Here is an 18,279-nt window from a genome sequence, read left to right as displayed (position 1 = left end):
TAAAATACTGGTAACTCAGCATCACAACCATTATGGTTGAGGGCAAGCAATGGAGATAGATAGGAGTATCTTGTTATTAGCCCTTTCAAGTCTCAGTATTTTCAAGTTTCAGCAGTAGTATCAGTGGTCCTTCAGTACTTGAAAATCCTTGAAAATGTTTTCTTCCCAGAGATGATGGACATCAAATATTCCCTGTCCTTTACCAGTTACAGAATTGAAAAAAAAAGCCTACAGTGGGTAAGATATGTTCATGATTCTCGTTAACTCGAGCAACGTGCCCTCATTTTGAGTAAACTTCACCCCAAATGCGCTTCTCCCACATAGCAATTTAAGTGGTCCATGTCCTAATTGGCTTAGTAGTAACAGGTGTGCAGCTCTCCGCAGAAACACCTAAGCAGGGTTCATGTGCATGTATCTGAAGTCTGTCTAGTTTACTATCACTGTAAACTACAGTTTATAATTCTAACATGAACAAAAATTGTTGCAAGTGTATATATGTTGATACAGAAATGGTAACGTTCTACATTCGTTTCCATAGCTTGCTCCTTTGTAGAGCCCTGAATATCAATTGGCACACATGTATTGTTAATAACTGATCTTGCTACCGTCAAGTTTTGCCATCCTCTGTTTAAAATCACTGCATAGCTTTGTAACTTTGCGAACCTGTACACCAAACGCAAAGCAAAGCAGCCTGATGCAAATGGTATGTCCAACTAATGATAAAAAGAGATTTTTCACTACGGGTACTAAACCTCTAAAGGTGCCAGTCAGGTGTTAAAATACCACATACCAGCAAAGAGGCTGATTATGCATGTTAGCCTCAGGGCTTCCAGCACCCTAGGGGCCTCATTTATCATGATGTGTGTGGAAGTACTGCTAAATTTGTTCTCAAGCACATAGTGTGCACACTGTGTTCACACTTGGTTTATCAAACATGCATATGAAACGTATATACATACATGTATGCAATATAATTTTGTAAATCCCAGTTCTTCTACATTTTATGATATTCTGTAAGATATTTCTTCCTGACTATAAATGCCCCAGACTTCACCATTTGTGGTAAATCTATCACTTTATGAATAACGTACCAATTCTGTATCCATTATATATAATAGCCCAGCAATGTGGAAATTAAAAATATATTTCAGAGACTGGGTGGATTTGGTTAATGATGTTGTTTCAGTATTTGCGAAGCTATGTCTACTCGTATAGATTCCTTGGAACATGTCATTATCAACATCTTCCTGAGGCAAATCTTGTTTTTTCAAAAACCTATTTTTTTCAAATTTGTAATATCGGAAGTTAAGGTAAAAAGAAAAAAAAATGTCTCTGGCTTATCAAACTGACGTTAAAAAGTGCTGCCCGGCTGTGAAAATGTCAGGGCTGTGAATGAATGTAGTACGTAGTTGTGACATCACAACTTATCTTAGAGGGATTCTCAGTGCCACAAACATCACTATGGAGACTCTTGTGAATCTTGGTTTTGCTTTTTGTTTAATCTCCTTAAGTTACTCAATTTGAACTCTGTAAATCTGATTGGAAAAGCAGGGGATATGCTCAGTTTTCCATCATTCTCTCCCTCTCTCTACCTTTCATGTTCAGCTTCGTCCTCACATCCTTCTCTCAAGCAGGGGGCTGATAAGGATGTAAACGCAATATTCATATCAATAGTCCTCTGATTTCTTCCATTGGTTCAAACAGTGATTGAAGACTGTAGATCATACCTTGTGATAGCCTTGCTCCCTTTGAGCTATTCTACCCATATAGATAAGCCATGCAGCTCACAGGCTCATAGTCCTCTTCAGCTGCAGATAATCATGACTTTCGTCTTTCATCAGTGAAATGGGGAGGAACAAACATCAGCTACAGGGGTGGTTTTTACACATTCACTTTAATGAAATTTCTTGCCTGAAGTCTGTGTGAATACTAAGAATGCTATCTCTTACCTGATGATCCTGGGCCCTTAATAACCTTCACACTGTAACTAAGCAACCTTTCCATCAGTCCAGCCATTCTGAATATAGCTCTAATAATATTCACCCTCTCATAATCCAGTCTGTTGATTTTTCTGATCATTTATATTTATTTACGTAAGTTTTTCTTCGGGCGTGTCTTCGTAGCCACTTGATTCAGTAGCAATTTCGGAATTTTTTCTTTGTAAACCAAAGTGTGCATCAAATCTGTATTTGGAAAATTTCATTCTGTCCTTGATGACCATTATAGTCATGCATATTATCCAAAAATACAAATTTAAGTAAATAGGGTTTATTTATGGTGTGTTATGCCTATGATGGTAGAGTCTGAACAGACAACATTTTTCTTTAACTTGATGAACTATTACAGGGTTGCAGTGTTGACAAGACCTCATAACCCAGCAGGGGGCTGTGGTTTTTGGAGTTGGATGTTGTCTTTGCTCGTAAGAGTCTTAAAGGATTCTATATCTTGCTCACTCATTATGACAAAAACAGTCCACATCCACTTTTTTGATTTTCATTCATGCTTTGACAAAAAAAGCTAGTGTCCAACGCATATCACTGCTGTTCATAAAAATGGCACTGGAGAAAGTAAGGTGTTTGAAACAGCTGGTTTCAGTAGGACCATAGGGTGAAGAACCACTCAAGATGAACGCCTTGCCAACTGAGCCACTCAGCAGCCCCCCCGAGGACATAAATTGTTTGAATATATGATACAATAGTCTATACAAATACTTACAAGCTTGACATTCACTAGTTACATTTATTTTAAAGATCAATATTTTTATTGCTAACATTATGTGATAACCATGCACATAGGAAACTGGTGCTGAGGGGTGACTGCGAATCTGAGGGGCTCGGATATGATTAATCATAGAAGTAGTAATAATAGAAACCTTGAGAAATGCCACAGAAGAAGTGATAAGTCATGCTTCTAGTTTGCCATTGATTGCTTTATCATTTGTGTAGTTGGGTTCGCATAACACGTTGTGACTTAAATAAAAATGACTTAAATGACTTAAAGTCTCAGAAGCGTTCAGTGGCTGGGGTTGGTGACACCGTCTGAGTGGACCACAGGACAACTCTCTAAATAATGTACTGTACCAGAACAATTTTAGCAAGGCTGTGGTTTTACTAGCTGCACAAAGAAGGATCCGCATCATCAGAGCTGCAGAACTTATTGAAAGAAGGATTTTAAGTTCTGTTGTAAGCGGACGTTTTCACTACCCTTAGCTAACCAGTGTTAGCAGCATTGTATCAAAGGCATCAATGCAAATGCTGCCCAGGGTATTCACTAGCTAACTAAATATTTCATGGATCCTGTTTCCTGAAATCAGGGCTGTTAACATAGGGCTCTCAAAGCACTGTACAAGCCAGTGACAGGAACAAAGCAGATAATTTTCTCTCTGAAGCTAGCCTTGCACTGTGGGAAATAAATGTTCATTATAAGGCATGGGCCAGAGGGGCCACCATTCTCAGATATAGATACCTAACATGAAAGAAACTTTCCAGTCATGAACGGCAGGAGCAGGGTAGGATTCTGACCAGAAATGCTCCCACACCCCCTCCCCTTTAAATATGCAGTGTTTATGAAAAAATATGTATTGTTGTATTGTTCTGAAGTCATACCTTACGGTCCTCAATGCAAAAATCGTTCTACCCTTCTCTGAAGCAGTGATGCCCAAACAGTAATAACAGTTTTCAACCGTGGGCCCCTGTACTTTCACATTCCGTATTCATCAAACTTGATTTAGAAGTCTGTGATGTGTTTTAGTGAATTTACAATGCACCAAGCCAAAAATGAATAACGAACAGTACGTAGAGTGATGAAACTGACCCCTTTTGCCTGTTGCAAACCAAGTGTGCGATAGTATGAAGGCAAAAAATGAACACTGACTGAAAAAGCAAAATAAAACCTATACTATTATAAGAGTACGGGCAAGTATGAGGTGTTCAAACACATCTCTGTTGTCTTTTGAATCAACAGCCCAATTGTTCACCTTGACCACACTGTGAGCAACTGTCTATGAGGTTGTTAGTGGCATCTTTGTCAGTAATAAGCAGCTTTGGATATCTAGGGGTGAGAGTGAGCTAAAGGGAAAAAAGTGAAACAAGGGGATTTATGTACAACAAAAGTAAGTTACTAACCTCATTACATTTCTACAAACAAAGGCTGACAATCAAATAGTGCTTGCAAAATGGATTTTGGCCTCATCTTGCTGACAGTTCAATTCTGACAAAGTTGTAAGGTCTGTGACAGCATCACTATATGCATTTTCCATTATTGGTGTCATGTTTTCATGTCATGCTATGTACTTGTCATGCTTCTCACCAAACCAATTATAATCTGTCAGCATGTCAGCTGTTATAAGTGTAATTGAAGTGTCCGCACCCCTAGTTCGAGCTGTGCTTGTCCTTGGAAATGAAATGCGCAAAGAGATGGCTAGTTTGATTTTAAGAACACCACTCATCTTTCCATGCCCTCACTCTTGTCTTTTGAATTCGCCATTGGTTGTACTTGTTTTGTTCCCCTGCTGTTTCCCTGGGAATTGGGAACATCTGGTCATTGTCTCTGCAGAGGTGGCTCTGCCCTAGAGCAAAAGTGCCACAGAGATTTCTGCCATAGCAGAAACCTGCCTTCCATTTTATAAATTATGTGGACTTTCCACAAGTAAATAAAATTCTCTCTAGATCTCTCCTTTCTCACATGTTAGTGTCTTTGCAGTTTAAGACAGGTTTGAATGTTAGATTTTGAAATGTCACTGTTGCTAAATTGAGATTCTGAATTAGCTTCAAACTAATAGACTAAAAGGTCTTTAAAGTGTCCTTAAGTCATGCCCATCCCCCTAAAACCTCGCCCCTCAAAAGTGAAGCATCAACAAGATAATGTAGTGTCTTTTTGAATGGGGTGCAGCACACAAATTAATTTTGCAAACTAGAGATTCCTTATGAAAGGACGTGTGTGTGTGTGTGTGTGTGTGTGTGTGTGTGTGTGTGTGTGTGCGCGTGCGTGCACAGTCCGCCACTGTGTAGATGGCCAGTATACAACCATATGTATGACCGTGTAGACTATACTGTTTCTGTCTCTGTTTCTCTGTCACCTTGTCCATGTCAGTTTGCTTCTAGATCTAAAGACAGCTTTTTTCATTGGTCATGTCACCCCTTAGAAGGATTGGCTGGCTTTTCCCCTTGTCGCTAATAACCTGCTATTCCTGCACTGTCCATTAAGACTTCTACTACAAGTAAAAGCCTTGGCCTTTGCACACTAGCCTGTGAGAGCAGCTCTCCCTGTTCCGCGGTCCTCTCATCTCTCTGTTGCAGATGAGAGAACCCTGTTAAAATCCCAAGCTGAATTACCCGGCACACTCATCCTCCCCCACACACCTTTACAATCCCCAGGAACAGGCTGGACTCACCATTGTGAGTAGGCGAGGCTACCATCAACATTATTATTTCATCATAATTATTAACATCATGTGCATCTTAGATATGACAGCAAACAGAATGGACTATGAGGAAGCAAAAACCTATAAGGAAAGATTAAAAAAAAGGTTTCATATGACTACATTCACTCATTGTGTACAGCAGATATACCGGGTACATTAAGGTGGGATAAAAGTGGTTTCCAAAGAAGTCCTTTGATTTTTTCTTAAATTATTTGATGCAATCCCTTTTGTCACAGTAGCTCATAAAACTGGTGTTGCTGTTAATTTCTGGTTGTTAAACAAAATTGTCATCAACACAAGGGATGAGAATGGTATAACACATACTATAGAATATTTTGAAGCATGGGTGTGCCCTGTGCCTTGCCAAAGAAAGGCATTGAGATTGACTGGAATTTTTGAAATATCAGGGAATTTAAAAACATGAATGGCAATTGGGGAAATCATGGAATTAATTTATTGGTGTGGTCGTGGGAAGTAAGGGAAGCTCACATTTGGTGTGCCATATGGAAACAAACTGTAACTGTATATCAATCCATCCATAAAGGAATATTTTTAGTCTGTGACTGCTTTGTCACTCTGAACTGGTTCATGTCGTTGTCATAGTTACCTAGCCAGTTTTGATACTTAAGTTCATTTACAACATACCACAAGCTTGCCTCACAGAAGTGATCAGTAACCAATTAACTGATCTTTATATTGTTTGGAAAAATGTTAATTTAATGATCTGTGCTTGGAGAGTAAAAAATAGATTCTGGATGTTGAGTGAAATGTATCATTTGTTGATCTTTATACAATCTTGTAAAGAGCCTGTGGAATTTGCTAAAGTCTTTACCTCTTAAGTAGTACAGTGTTCCACTAGGAACACTTAAACATCCCGTGGTGAGGTGGGCTGATTGAACAAAACAGGTAGACTATAAGAGAAAACCTAATGTACTAGCTGTTTTGCATAGTGTCCTGCATTGATCTTGTTTGGTGGGTAGCATGCTGTCTTAATATCTAACCTGTATCAAACACTAATTTAAATGGTCTCTACTCATAAGGTGAGTCAGTGTTTGCACTTATTGGTCAGCAGGATATTGAAGACCTAACTGCACCTCATCTTTGGAATAAAAAGAATGATTTACCCCAACAATGTAGACTTTTATTAAATTATTGCTATCATGACAACAGTACATATATTCCTGGCTAATTCTTTCCTAAGCTAACAACAACATAATTTTGCCCTTAGCATTTATTACTAAATGTGTCTGACACAGTAGTGTGAAGAGGGAGAGTGTATTCAACTCCTGTTGGATTTCCAAGACTATATTTTGTAGCTGTGGGCTGTGTTGGAGGTTGTGGTTTCAAAAGAAACCAAAATGTATATACAACCAAAATGTGTGTGTTTGATTGTTCTGAGATCTGGTGATTGATATGACAAGGTGGAAAATTTGTTTTCTGCTTGGTTGAATATTTCTTAGTAGATTTCAGTGAATACTTGACTTAAGGTTTTAATTCAGTTAAAATCTGGGCTGAAATGTGGTGTAGTGGTAAGGAGCAGGGCTTGAAACCAAAAAATCGCTGGTTCAGTTTCCTGCTGGGGCACTGCTGTTGTACCCTTGGGCAAGGTACTTAACCCACACTTGCCTCAGTAAAAATGTTCACCCATATAAATGGATAAAATTGTAAGTTGTTGTGGGTAAGTGCATCTGCTATATGACAATAATGTAAGGTCACATAAAATATTCTGAAACTGTTTTTTCCTTCCAAGCATATTGACATTTTATCTCACTGGAGCTAATTAATTTATTTCCTTGCATTGATTTAAAACCATGAGTGTTGTGTGTTACGTGTTTCAATAATTTGACATTTAAATGGCCATGAAAATGTAAAATGTGTTTTCTTTCATGGAAGAATCTACCTTTAATATGAAATACACTATCTAAATTAGTTTGGGAGAAGTTGTGGAAATTGTATTCACATGTCATGAAAAGTCATGGTATTTGGTATGGAGAAAAGGGTGGGAACCCTGTGCTGACTTTTTAAATCTAATGCAAGGTATTTCCAGCTCTCCAGTTCACTACGATTTTACTATTTTATGATTTCCTTTCAGTTTTGCAGCACTGCCCAAAGGAATGTATCAGAGAATCACTTTGAATCTTATTTGTTTTGTTTTGTGCTGGAGCTTTATATAAATTTTGTGTTTTTATCTTGAATGTAATAAATTCTTGTCATGAGTTAGAATTGCATTGAATGTGAATTTTTGGTGATAATATCATTTGTTTTGGATGTGTCCCTTCCATTAATCATTTACTTTTTTTTGCTGTATTCGGTATTTACTGTAGTTCTATATCATATTTTACAACAGTTTAGTTTTTGAGCGGTGTAGTGTGTATCTTTCTTGTTAAACAGTATAGTATATAATAGTATTTTTAACTGAGATTGATCAGGCCCTTTATCTGTAAGTAAATCATTGTTGGCTGGTTAGATTATACCTTTATTACGGTAAAGTATATTAGTTGTTTGCTCTTAATAACCACTTATTTAGTTTATTCATTACCTTTAGAGTCATTACCACTAATTGGTCAGTGATTGTGTATTTCAACTCAAGAAATGAGTTCTGTACTAACTTGTGATTTTCTTTGAAAATGTCTTTGCTTTGCTGGGAATGCAACGAAGTAGCACAGTGTGCATATTGACACTGAGTCCATAAATGAGTCATTTATTTACTCATGAGAAACAGGATAGAGTTTTTTCCTGAATCAGCTGGGGTCTGATTATCTGGCTTGATAGTCCCAGCTGAAAGTAATGAAGGCAGGTGACAGGTTGGCTGCGTTTCCGTTATATACATTTTGCAGCGACATGATTACCGCCGCTGCTTCAGAATTTTATGAAATCCGTGGCTCCACTTTTAATTTCAATTATACAACAGCTAGTTCCGGTCAAGTAATTTGATTGGACAAGAGCATTCCAAAGAGTGCCGATAATAGAGTATAACTGCACTGGGACGTTTTACTATTATGTATCACTTCGCTTTACAGATGTTCCGATCGCAATCGTTGTTTACACCAATGCGAACTTAATTCGCATTTACCGACAGCGCAAATGTGGATACGTTTCCGTGTATGATAAAAAACAACCTAGCTAGCCTGCAGTTGGGTATGACATATCGTCATCGAAGAAGTCGGGATATCAAAAACAAAAAGCGAGGCAACAGAAAGCTGAGAGGGAGGAAAGGGCCGACAGTTACTCACCCAGTCCCCCCCCCCCCCCCCCCCCCAAAGAAAGGTATATGTATTTACGGACCTTCCTTTGGTGCCCATTAACACGTAGCTACCTAGCCAACATTACTATTGTGGCTTAAGCGCTGCCTGGTTGATCTAGCTAACTAACAAGTTGAGTTAACTTTCAGTGCAGTGTCAGTGTCATTTCGCTTAAATATTTGGTAGGTTAACTTTATCGCCACCGAAAATGAGATGAGTGCAGTTTTGGTCCAAATATAATTAATATAGCTCAGTGAACTTGTAGCCAGCTAGTGCATACTCTTGCTATAGCTAGCTAACTAGCATACATGGTAACTAGCTTGTTCACTAATCGGGTCTGCCCTAGTCATGCACAGATGCAGCTTCAAGATTAGGAAACCTTCCCTTAACCCACCTCCCAGTTGAAGGAGAAGGGGGTGAGCAGTATTTCGTTGATAATATATTATACAGCGCAATCCATGAAGCTAAAGGTCTTTGGGGTTAAGGCTCATACGAGCTGATTTTGAATATTTTAATGTATGCTGTATCATACATTTTTAAGTTACCTATTGATATTCACTCCGATCACCCAGGTACAACAAAATTCCCCCCCCCCCCCCCCCCCGCTGCTGAAAAAAATGCGAGGGGAAACACTGGGTGGTGCCTCTGACATTGGGGTGGTGGTGTTTTTATCAGTTGTTTCTGCTGGGAAATTTAATGGCTCAGGAGTTCTTAACAAAAGTGGCCATTTGAATGTCTGTACCAACTGACATTAAAGTGACATCTAATGTGATTTTTCTTGGCTTGCTGTATAACATTTAAACAGGTGTGTGTGTGTGTGTTTGTCTGGAGGTGCCTGTCTATTCTAGGCAGATTCTGTTTAATTAAAATGTACTGTTTAAGGTCATAAACTATTTATTCTGTTACTTGTTCTTGAATTTAAGTTTATGTCAATGTTGCTTTGGAGAACTGGTCTAAAATCAGAAATGTAATATCCAGTGTGGCATAGCTTTAAAGTAATTGAGATCACCGCATGATGTAGCGAGAGAGGCAGTGTGCTGCTTGGGGAAAAAAACAAACAGTTTTGAAATCTCATGAAAAGCATACATATACTTTCTCAAAATCCCAGATAACACTTACACAAATATGACTTGGCCAGCAACTCTTCATTTAGGAGAGCTTTTCAAAGCGAATCCCTTTTCTGTTATCTTCCTCTTAAGTTTCCATTTCTGCTCAAGAGATATTCCTTTGAGTGCACCTGAGTGGAGAAATGGCTTTGAATCATAATTAGAATTTTTTGTTTTGGATTTTCATAGAATTTCAAAGAGTTTTTACATTTTTTTATTTTAATATTTCTCATTAATGAATTTGTTTGTGAATCTCTGAGAGTGATCAGGGGTTTTGTATTTGTTTGTTTAGCTTATAAACATAATTGGTTACCAGATATAGCCTGATTTGATATTCTGCTGGAGTGAAGATTGTGATGAGCTGAAGCTGTTAATCAGCCCTCTCTTTGTGTTAGTTTGTTTGAGACAGGTTTGGCTGTGTATGGTGTAATTACCTCTCACACATGTGGATGAGATTTTTATGTTGGATTTGAATATATCAGCGTGCTCAGTGTTATGTAAAGTCAGGGTCTAGTAGAGATTTTTTTCGTTCCTTTCCATGATCTTGTGGGTAATGTATTTTATGTTGGTATTACTGTACATAAAATTGGCTTGAGATTGAGACAATATTAATTTTTTTAAGACACTGTATGACTGATAAAGGTCGGTGGCTTTATTGTTGTCATGTTTCTGTGGTGCTTTTAACTCAGTTGATGAACTTACCTGATTTTTGGGCAGTTACTGTGTTACTTTGTAACCTTGAACAAGGCACTTAACCTCACGTTTTACAGCATACCCAGCATAAATGATGGTGGATGAGGGTGTCCACTCATGAGGTGGACAGTGACAGGATGCCCTCCTGGGTGGATGATCTGAACCGATGTCTGAGGTTCTGCTGTGTCTGCTTCCCAGAACGTGCAGCTGTCTCTGCTGACGGAGCAGGGCATGGGCAAGGCCGTCCAGGAATTCGTGGACAAGGAGGAGAGGGACGCGATCGAGGAGCTCATCAACTACCAGCTGGAGAAGACCCAGCGTTACCTGAAGGAGAGGAGCGTGGAGGCAGTGGAGGAGAAGATTGACGAAGAGGTTGGTCATAGTGTTGCCAGGGCGGGGGACATACACTAATTTTTTTATTGGACAGGGGTGCAGAAATAGTAGAGTGAGTGATGAAAGCATTTCTGAGAAGAGAGGATGGAAGACCAGGTAAGTCACAGTAATGTGGGACATAGAGGTTTGGTGGAGGTGGTGAACTGAGGAGTGGTGGGGTAGAAGTACGGGAGCAGATTGGCAGGGGATCAGTTGGAAGATTGTGGCTCATAGCAGGAATTATGTCGTTAGAAAAAATTATGACTGAACATACGCTTGTATGTTTTTTAGGGGAATTGATGGGAAACAATTATTGTAATTATTGTAATTGGGTAAAACCCAATTATTCTTGGTGCACTGATGAAATTCCATGCCATACGTGCGTGAGCATTACAATCAGATGTTAATGTAGCAGTGTGTAGATCTCCAGCTGTGTCTTCCAGTACGTTAATCAATAAATTAATCACCCAAATTCTATTAACTGTAGGGCCATAAGTGGAATAGTTACTGCACAATGTGTGACAGTGCTACATTTGCTTGGTATTTGAGTGTTTTCAATTAGCTTTTTATAAACCACAAGTCTGAAGGTTTCATTTAATGAAAACCCTTGCAAGGTTAAGCCATTCTGTGCATTAAAAATTTTGTTTTTAAGAATTTTTAGAATTAAGACTTTTTTTTACCTGTATGTAACCTACAAATAATAAACAGGCAAAAATATTTTTCAGCTTTTATGGTGCTTTCGCTTAACAGTTTTACCTGAGTTGTACAGTTGTAAGGGGTGGAGCCAGGGGCCAGGATGATATGAAAAAGAGGTGATAGCCTTCCTGTACAGTGTAAAGGGGATGGAATCCAAGAAAGTGTGTTGGAGTGATATAGAGTGCATTTTTCTGTTTGGGTGAGGCCTTATTTCTTTGATTACTTTAGGATTTTTTAATTGAATTTGATTAATTGTAATCAAAGTACAAATATTTTGAGTTCCTGAAACAAGCTGTTTGAGTTTCGTTGTTTTTGGACCCATTACAGGAGCTTATGTATTATAGAGTTTTCTTAGAAACTTTTCTCACTGTCATCTCAGACTGTTGGTAACCAGTTTGATTTTTATAATACAAACAATATAAGTGACAGTGGATTACACAATGTGGGTGGAAACAGAATGGCAGTTATTTGCCAACGAAGAAGAACTTGCATACTGTGAAAGTGATGCATTGAGGTATTTAGTGTTACCCAAAATAAAGGTGTAAACAAAGGTAAACTGTGTAAACAAATGCAGTTTGTCTCTTCATTAAATCAGAGATTTTGAAATAATTAATTGAAGTTTAACAGTTGAAAACATACTATGGTGTTATCAGTTTTGAGCAGCTAAAACAGACAAAAACAACCACAGGGACAAAACAGAGCCTCGATGTAGGTCAAAGGTTGAGTTGCCTAGTGTAGAACTAAAGAGCACTGAAGGTGTTGATGGGGATGTGGGGTCTTTATGGCATCTGACATAAAGAAATAGCAAAGAACATACATACAAACACAACATACACAACATGAAGTTAAGTATAAACTAACACGTTTTTCTCATTAATACATTTTCTAATCTTTTATTCCAGTACACCATGTCTTGTGTTGAATAATAGTTGAGTGAGACGTACAACATTTGACAATTAGTGCAGGAGAGCCGGTATGAATTAGTATGCTTTTTAAGTGCTGCCTCTCTCCATATGTGGGTGATTTTTGTTTACCATTAAGCTTCTATAAACTCAGTCCAATTCTAAGGTTCACAGTCCTGCATAATTGCAATCATTCAGAACTTGTATTTTATTAACTAATCCCCAGTTGGTCCATTTATGCAGAAAAGCCAATCACCTTGCCACAAAAAGCTATGTGAGGAGAAGCAAAATGTTGAGCATTAAAAGACACCACAGTTTATCTTCTGTCTCGTCTTTTGTTGTAGCAGAGGACATGCCCTCTGTTGAGTGTGAAGAGCAGGACAAGAATAGAACAAGCCTCAATTTTTTTCCTCCATCTTGTATTCATGAGTAAATGCACTTGTCACTTGGGGAGCTGTGGTCATTTTTTCACCAAAACACATGCAAAGTAGGTGGCACCACAAAAGGAACCTATAAGCCAAAAAACCTGAGCTGTTGGCAACCCAGTAAATTAAAATGAAATCCACCACATTGGCTTACATCAGACCAGAACTCCATACAGATAAGGCAGGTCAATGGAAACCAGGCATTGATCCTTCTTGCCTGTTCTGATGTTTTCAGTACTATCAGATAATGCTTTGACCCTTGCTAATCTGGGAATTTTGTTCTGCTTTTGATTGCATCTCCTCTTACCCTTCCGCTCCATCCTATCAGGTATCCCGGAGAGGTTCTATGTACTCCATTGTCTACTTCCTTCTGGTGTATCTCAAGGCCTTGTGGTCAGTCCTATTCTGTTTTCTCTATATACCAACTCTTTGAGTCCGTTCATTAAATATGTGTCTAGGTGAAATAAGACCGATGGTTTGAATTAGTTTTACCTGCCATACCCATATGACCACTATATGTGCAAACTTTCAAGAACATCTGAGAGATTCATCTTCACCTCTCTAAAGGACTGATTCAGACTAAAGAGCCCTGAACATTTTTCATGTGCCATACTTGTGTATCTTTCAATTTTGTGATTCAGACTTAACTCATGCTTCCACATATGCTTCTGTTCTTAGTCCTCATTGCCGAATATAGTCACAAGACTGTAAGCTAAGCATACACTGCAGAGAAAATGAAGCAGTTCTCGAACCAAGATGTGCCTTTTCAATACTAAGGATTAGTGTGACAGTATTTGAAAATATTGCTGAATACTTTCTGTTAGTAAATAAGCATGTTGCCCTCTGCTTTCAAACACAACAGCGTTAAAATATTATATATTATAATCCAATGAATATCATTTGTATTTCTTGCTAACTACCTGGTTTCTACATTTTTAGATAAAGCAAGCCAGCTGTATTCATGGAAGAGTATAAATGCACCCTTCCCAGCTAGGTCATAGGACCACATTTTGGAGTTTTAAAAAGGTGCATGGTGTAGCTTGCACAGTGTAACAAGACAGCTAACACATAAGTTGGAAATTGTTGCTGAACCACTAAATAACTAAAATGCTAGCTGCACAAAATTATGTCACCACTTTTGGGCACTAGAGCTTTGTCGATATGTCATGAAGTACCCCAGCATTAGCTGGAACTACATAGCCATGACCATGAGCACAGTTTTGTTTTTGTTTTTTTTGTTTTTTTACACAAAGCTGAGACTGCAGTACAGATTCTTCGGAGAAGGGCCATCATAAATCACCTCTTGTATAATCGCCACACAACTGAAAGCACCGGAAACATTGTCTATCAATACCATAATATCTAAACAAGGCTGGGGGGGGGGTCTTTCTTGCCTCACTCTAAAGCTCTGTGAGGGCTGTGTCTCTGCTGCCTTTGCTATTGCCAGTGACAGGACATTGTAATATTTTGCTCTCCAGCCCTCTAGCTAGCTAGCTAGGTAACTCACAACATGGTCGGTAACACTTTCTGACTGTTCCAACTGTGTGAGCTGTTTCCCCGTTCTGTGCACTGTCTGGAGTCAGCTACCATTTAAACAATAGGGCACATTGTTGCCAAATAGATGTGTGAATTGTCATGCTAGTCTTCCCTTTCAGATGGCAGTATTTTAGTGTAATGTGTTGCAATAAAGTTTTGCTCACTAGCTAGGTTCAGTAGCCTCAGGAATGCATAGTAGGTCACATGGCTGATTGTTCTTATAGAACATCATGTGACTGGGAACATTATTTACAGGCATTTATGTACATGTATGTGTGCACGTATGACCAATCAGCATGCTGAGGTAGCCAAATTCATTTATCACAGCAGTTGAGACAAACATTCATTATAGAATGTATCTTACAGCCCGTGTTTCCGAGTTTCAGATGACAGAGAGAATATTATGCCTTGTTTAAAGAAAGTAAATGTTCAACATTTCATCGATAGATTAATTATGCATGGTTATCAAGTGGGGTGAATTGAATTAAATGTAAATGATCCAGAGTTGGATCAAACCTTTGTTAGTTCTCAGAGTTAATGGGAAAATACTGGAAAACAATTCTGTGACAGTCATGGTTTTTGCCAGAAGAATTGCGAAAAAGAGGATTGACATGATGCATGAAGGTCAGAATGGTCAAATGTTATGGCACCGTGGAGGCAGACCACAGAGCCCATCATAAGGCTGATTATTCAGTGTCACATACAAAATATTCATGTTGCCATGAAAGTGCGAAATCATTCATATGGATGACAAAATGATGGGTGTTTGTCGCTGTTAAAGATGAGAGGGGGTTGCAACTACCACATACAAGGCTTATAACCTAAGTGATGCAATTTTTGGTCTGGAGTCCGTGAGAATGTTTTCACTTTGCCACTGCTGAGCGGCTGTTATTGTGAATAAGTTCAACAGTTTTCATTATCTTACATTTGCAGGCACAATAGATTGTCAGGGGTACTGTCATCGCTCCATGCGGCTTGAGCTCTCATACCCTTCGTGTTCTCCCATTCATTGAGGGAAGGCTCACCTCTGTAAATGGGTTTTGTTACATCCACACCTCCATTAGGCATGCTTTCTCACCTTTTTCTTGTCGTTGTTCCTGCTCTCCTGCCTTCTGCCTCTCTCAAGGCTCTCTCCCATTAATTCTCACGCCAGAGCTGATATGTCACAGCTGCTGTTGCCATCAGCAGTCCGATTATGGTTTATCCAGGGGTTCCCTTAGCAACAAGCGAGCTCTTAGGTTTTGTGGGGAGGTGGGGCATGGACACATGCAGAGGCTGTGGTGTTGGCTGAGGACAGCATGGTGCCCATTAGGGACTCGCCATCTGTCGCGATCTGTATCTTATGTCACTTAAAACTTTGTCCTTATTTTAGCCTTCACTCTCTGCAATGAGGGCAGTCAGCGCTCCAGAGTTTCCATTCTTCCCTCTACCTGAAGGTATGAAGATGTCAGGCTTGTGCCGACACTCAAATACAAACACAAGCAGATGGTTTGGCTCATATTTTTTATTTTAACATAATTTTATTCATTTCATTTAAATTTTATAATTTAATTTAATTTTTAAAAATTCCTCTAAGCTGATTTTAGTTCCATTCAGAAAGACCCCAAACACCACTTTGCCATTCATGTTCTAGCCAACACATCTGTAGAGTGTGAAGTATGGATGATGTTTAATCTAGTTTATTTATTTAGCTGAGATTGTGAAGATGAGGGTAAAAAATATCTTCACTGCCCTCTTGGATATTTACTTTTTTCTTCCTACACAGACAGCAGATTCAGGTAAGTGTCATCTGTCCTGTTTGCCCAGGTGTATCTTGTATTGGAAAAAATGGTAATGGGTCCCTGCGTTTTCACTAGGCCGGGGCCATTAGGTTCATGTGTTGAGTGTCCAGTCCGCAGTATCGCAGAGCTGTCAAAGTATTACTGTTGATGTGACTGTGCAATTGACAGCACTATGTTATTGCAAGGAAGAGGGAAGGCTGTTAGAGCAAAGAGAGTTTGTGTTGAGGGGGTGTCATTTTCCCATAATGGACCATTTGCTTCCTGTTAGGCTTCCCCTATGGAGCATGCTGGACATAGCCATAGCTTTGTTATGGACAGGTAAGGCGCTGGCCTGGGTGTTGCATGGTTCACTTTGACTGACTGGTCATGTGTATGTGTCCTTTATGGCATATCCCAGTGGGAGACTCAGTGCCTGTGGCCAGCATGTTAGCTATACATCAGCTGTCCTTCAGCACTACATTTGAACTTGTATAGTGTGTATTGGAGCTTCTGAAAGAGAAATTCTTTTGAATCTCTCTCGCAGGAGTTTTTTTTCTTGTATGCCTCTGCACAGCAATGAAAAGAAGGGCATTGAAAGACATGGCTATAGACACATTGTCAGACATTTCACTGTTGGTTTTCACTAATGGTTAATAATTTGTTCTCAGGTCTCCATTCTCTCCAAATCAAGGTCATGAAGCTTCAAAGCTTTCAGTTATTACCATTGCATCTTCTTATCAACAACCTCCATCACAACAACAACCACCAATTGATGAACTGACAGAGGATCTTTCATTAATTCAGTTTGCGCAGAGATATGTTCAGATATCATAAAATTTCACTGTCTCAGTTGATGCTGAAAGTACTGACTAACAGCTGTTACTTAAATGACTTACATTATCAAAATTATACATTGCTGTCCACAAAATTTATATATCTAGCTGTGTTCGCATTGTTTGGTCGAAAGTGATGGAAATTACAATGTATGTGTGAGCTCACGTCTGTCAGTATTCTTCAGGATATACAGTTCAATAGCAAATTTCATAGAGCATATCTAACTCTCTGTGAAGCTGCTGTATGTTTATTCATTTTCACTAACATACAGGTATACCTTTGTTAGTTAACTAGATTTATCACCTAAGGTGACTTAAAGACAAATGTTGTCGCCAGAGATGTGTGTAGCGTAATGTGTAATGGATGCATTTCAGAACATGGCAAATAGGGGTACTTAGCAAAGTATTGCTAGAAATGTTAATTTATTTCTTAAACCTTTTTGAACTTGCATTAATTAACATGCATTAACACTGCTGTCTCACACAGCGCTAGTGCTCTAATGGCCATTGCTTTAGCTCCACTTGTCCTTCTAGTGATTTGAAGTGTTTGTTGAGCCAAGTATAACAATTTCATTGCAATTCACTTTTTATTTCTAATGATTCTAACGCCATGATGTGCAGTTCAGTGTCTGTAGAAATTGATTGATGACATTTGCCCACAGATGCCATCTTTACTTTGTGAGAAGTGGTAATTGGAGAAGGGAGATAATGTCTTATTTAATTGTTACTTTTAATTATTCCCAAACCACCTCCTTTGTTTCTTGATAATGTAAGAAAACATCTGTTTATCCTTAAGAAGCAAGTACATGCAATTTACAGTTCTGAATTTCTTTCCATGACCCCTGGAAATTTTTCCATAAATATTTTTTTGTTTAATTATGAAAAGAATGTTGGGTTTGCTGCAAAGGAGCAACTTACTCAGATGTTTTGTTAATCAAAGTATACCTGTATGGCGCATCCTCATGAATTATCCGCGCTTTCTAATTTCTTGTTCTTTTTCAGCTTGAGGAGTGTCCTTTTTTGGTTTATCTAAAATGAACTGTTCTGTGTGAGGCTGGTTCAGTCCTCCTGTCCTGTGTAAGGATACCTCATCTGTGGCTGTGCTAATAATCCTGTTTAGTACCAGCTCAGTGGCATGTAATTTTGGGTGCCACTTAATATGAACACAAACTAGGAAAGTTCCCAGATGCTTTTACCCCGCAGAGCTAAAAGTGCATTTAGATGAAGTCATTATAATAAATAATGAGAATGTCTTTCTTATTGTCAGTAAAACAGAATGTCTCTTTCATTGT

The 18,279-nt window shown here is 38.7% G+C and overlaps 1 protein-coding gene across 2 annotated transcripts in view; it reads left to right on the top strand.

The window, feature by feature from the left end:
- mre11a (MRE11 homolog A, double strand break repair nuclease) overlaps positions 1-18,279 on the top strand; it is a 50,199-nt gene that overhangs the window by 20,190 nt on the left and 11,730 nt on the right. For both annotated transcript variants that reach the window (XM_036536924.1, XM_036536925.1), the window contains exon 13: positions 10,662-10,835. In XM_036536924.1, coding sequence (XP_036392817.1) covers positions 10,662-10,835 — 174 coding nt within the window. The remainder of the gene's footprint in view (positions 1-10,661; positions 10,836-18,279) is intronic.

This window comes from Megalops cyprinoides, chromosome 9, assembly GCF_013368585.1.
Source record: "Megalops cyprinoides isolate fMegCyp1 chromosome 9, fMegCyp1.pri, whole genome shotgun sequence".
NCBI classification, from domain to species: domain Eukaryota; kingdom Metazoa; phylum Chordata; class Actinopteri; order Elopiformes; family Megalopidae; genus Megalops; species Megalops cyprinoides.
Note: the sequence above shows the minus strand (reverse complement) of the source record. Positions and strands in the feature narration are given on the sequence as shown.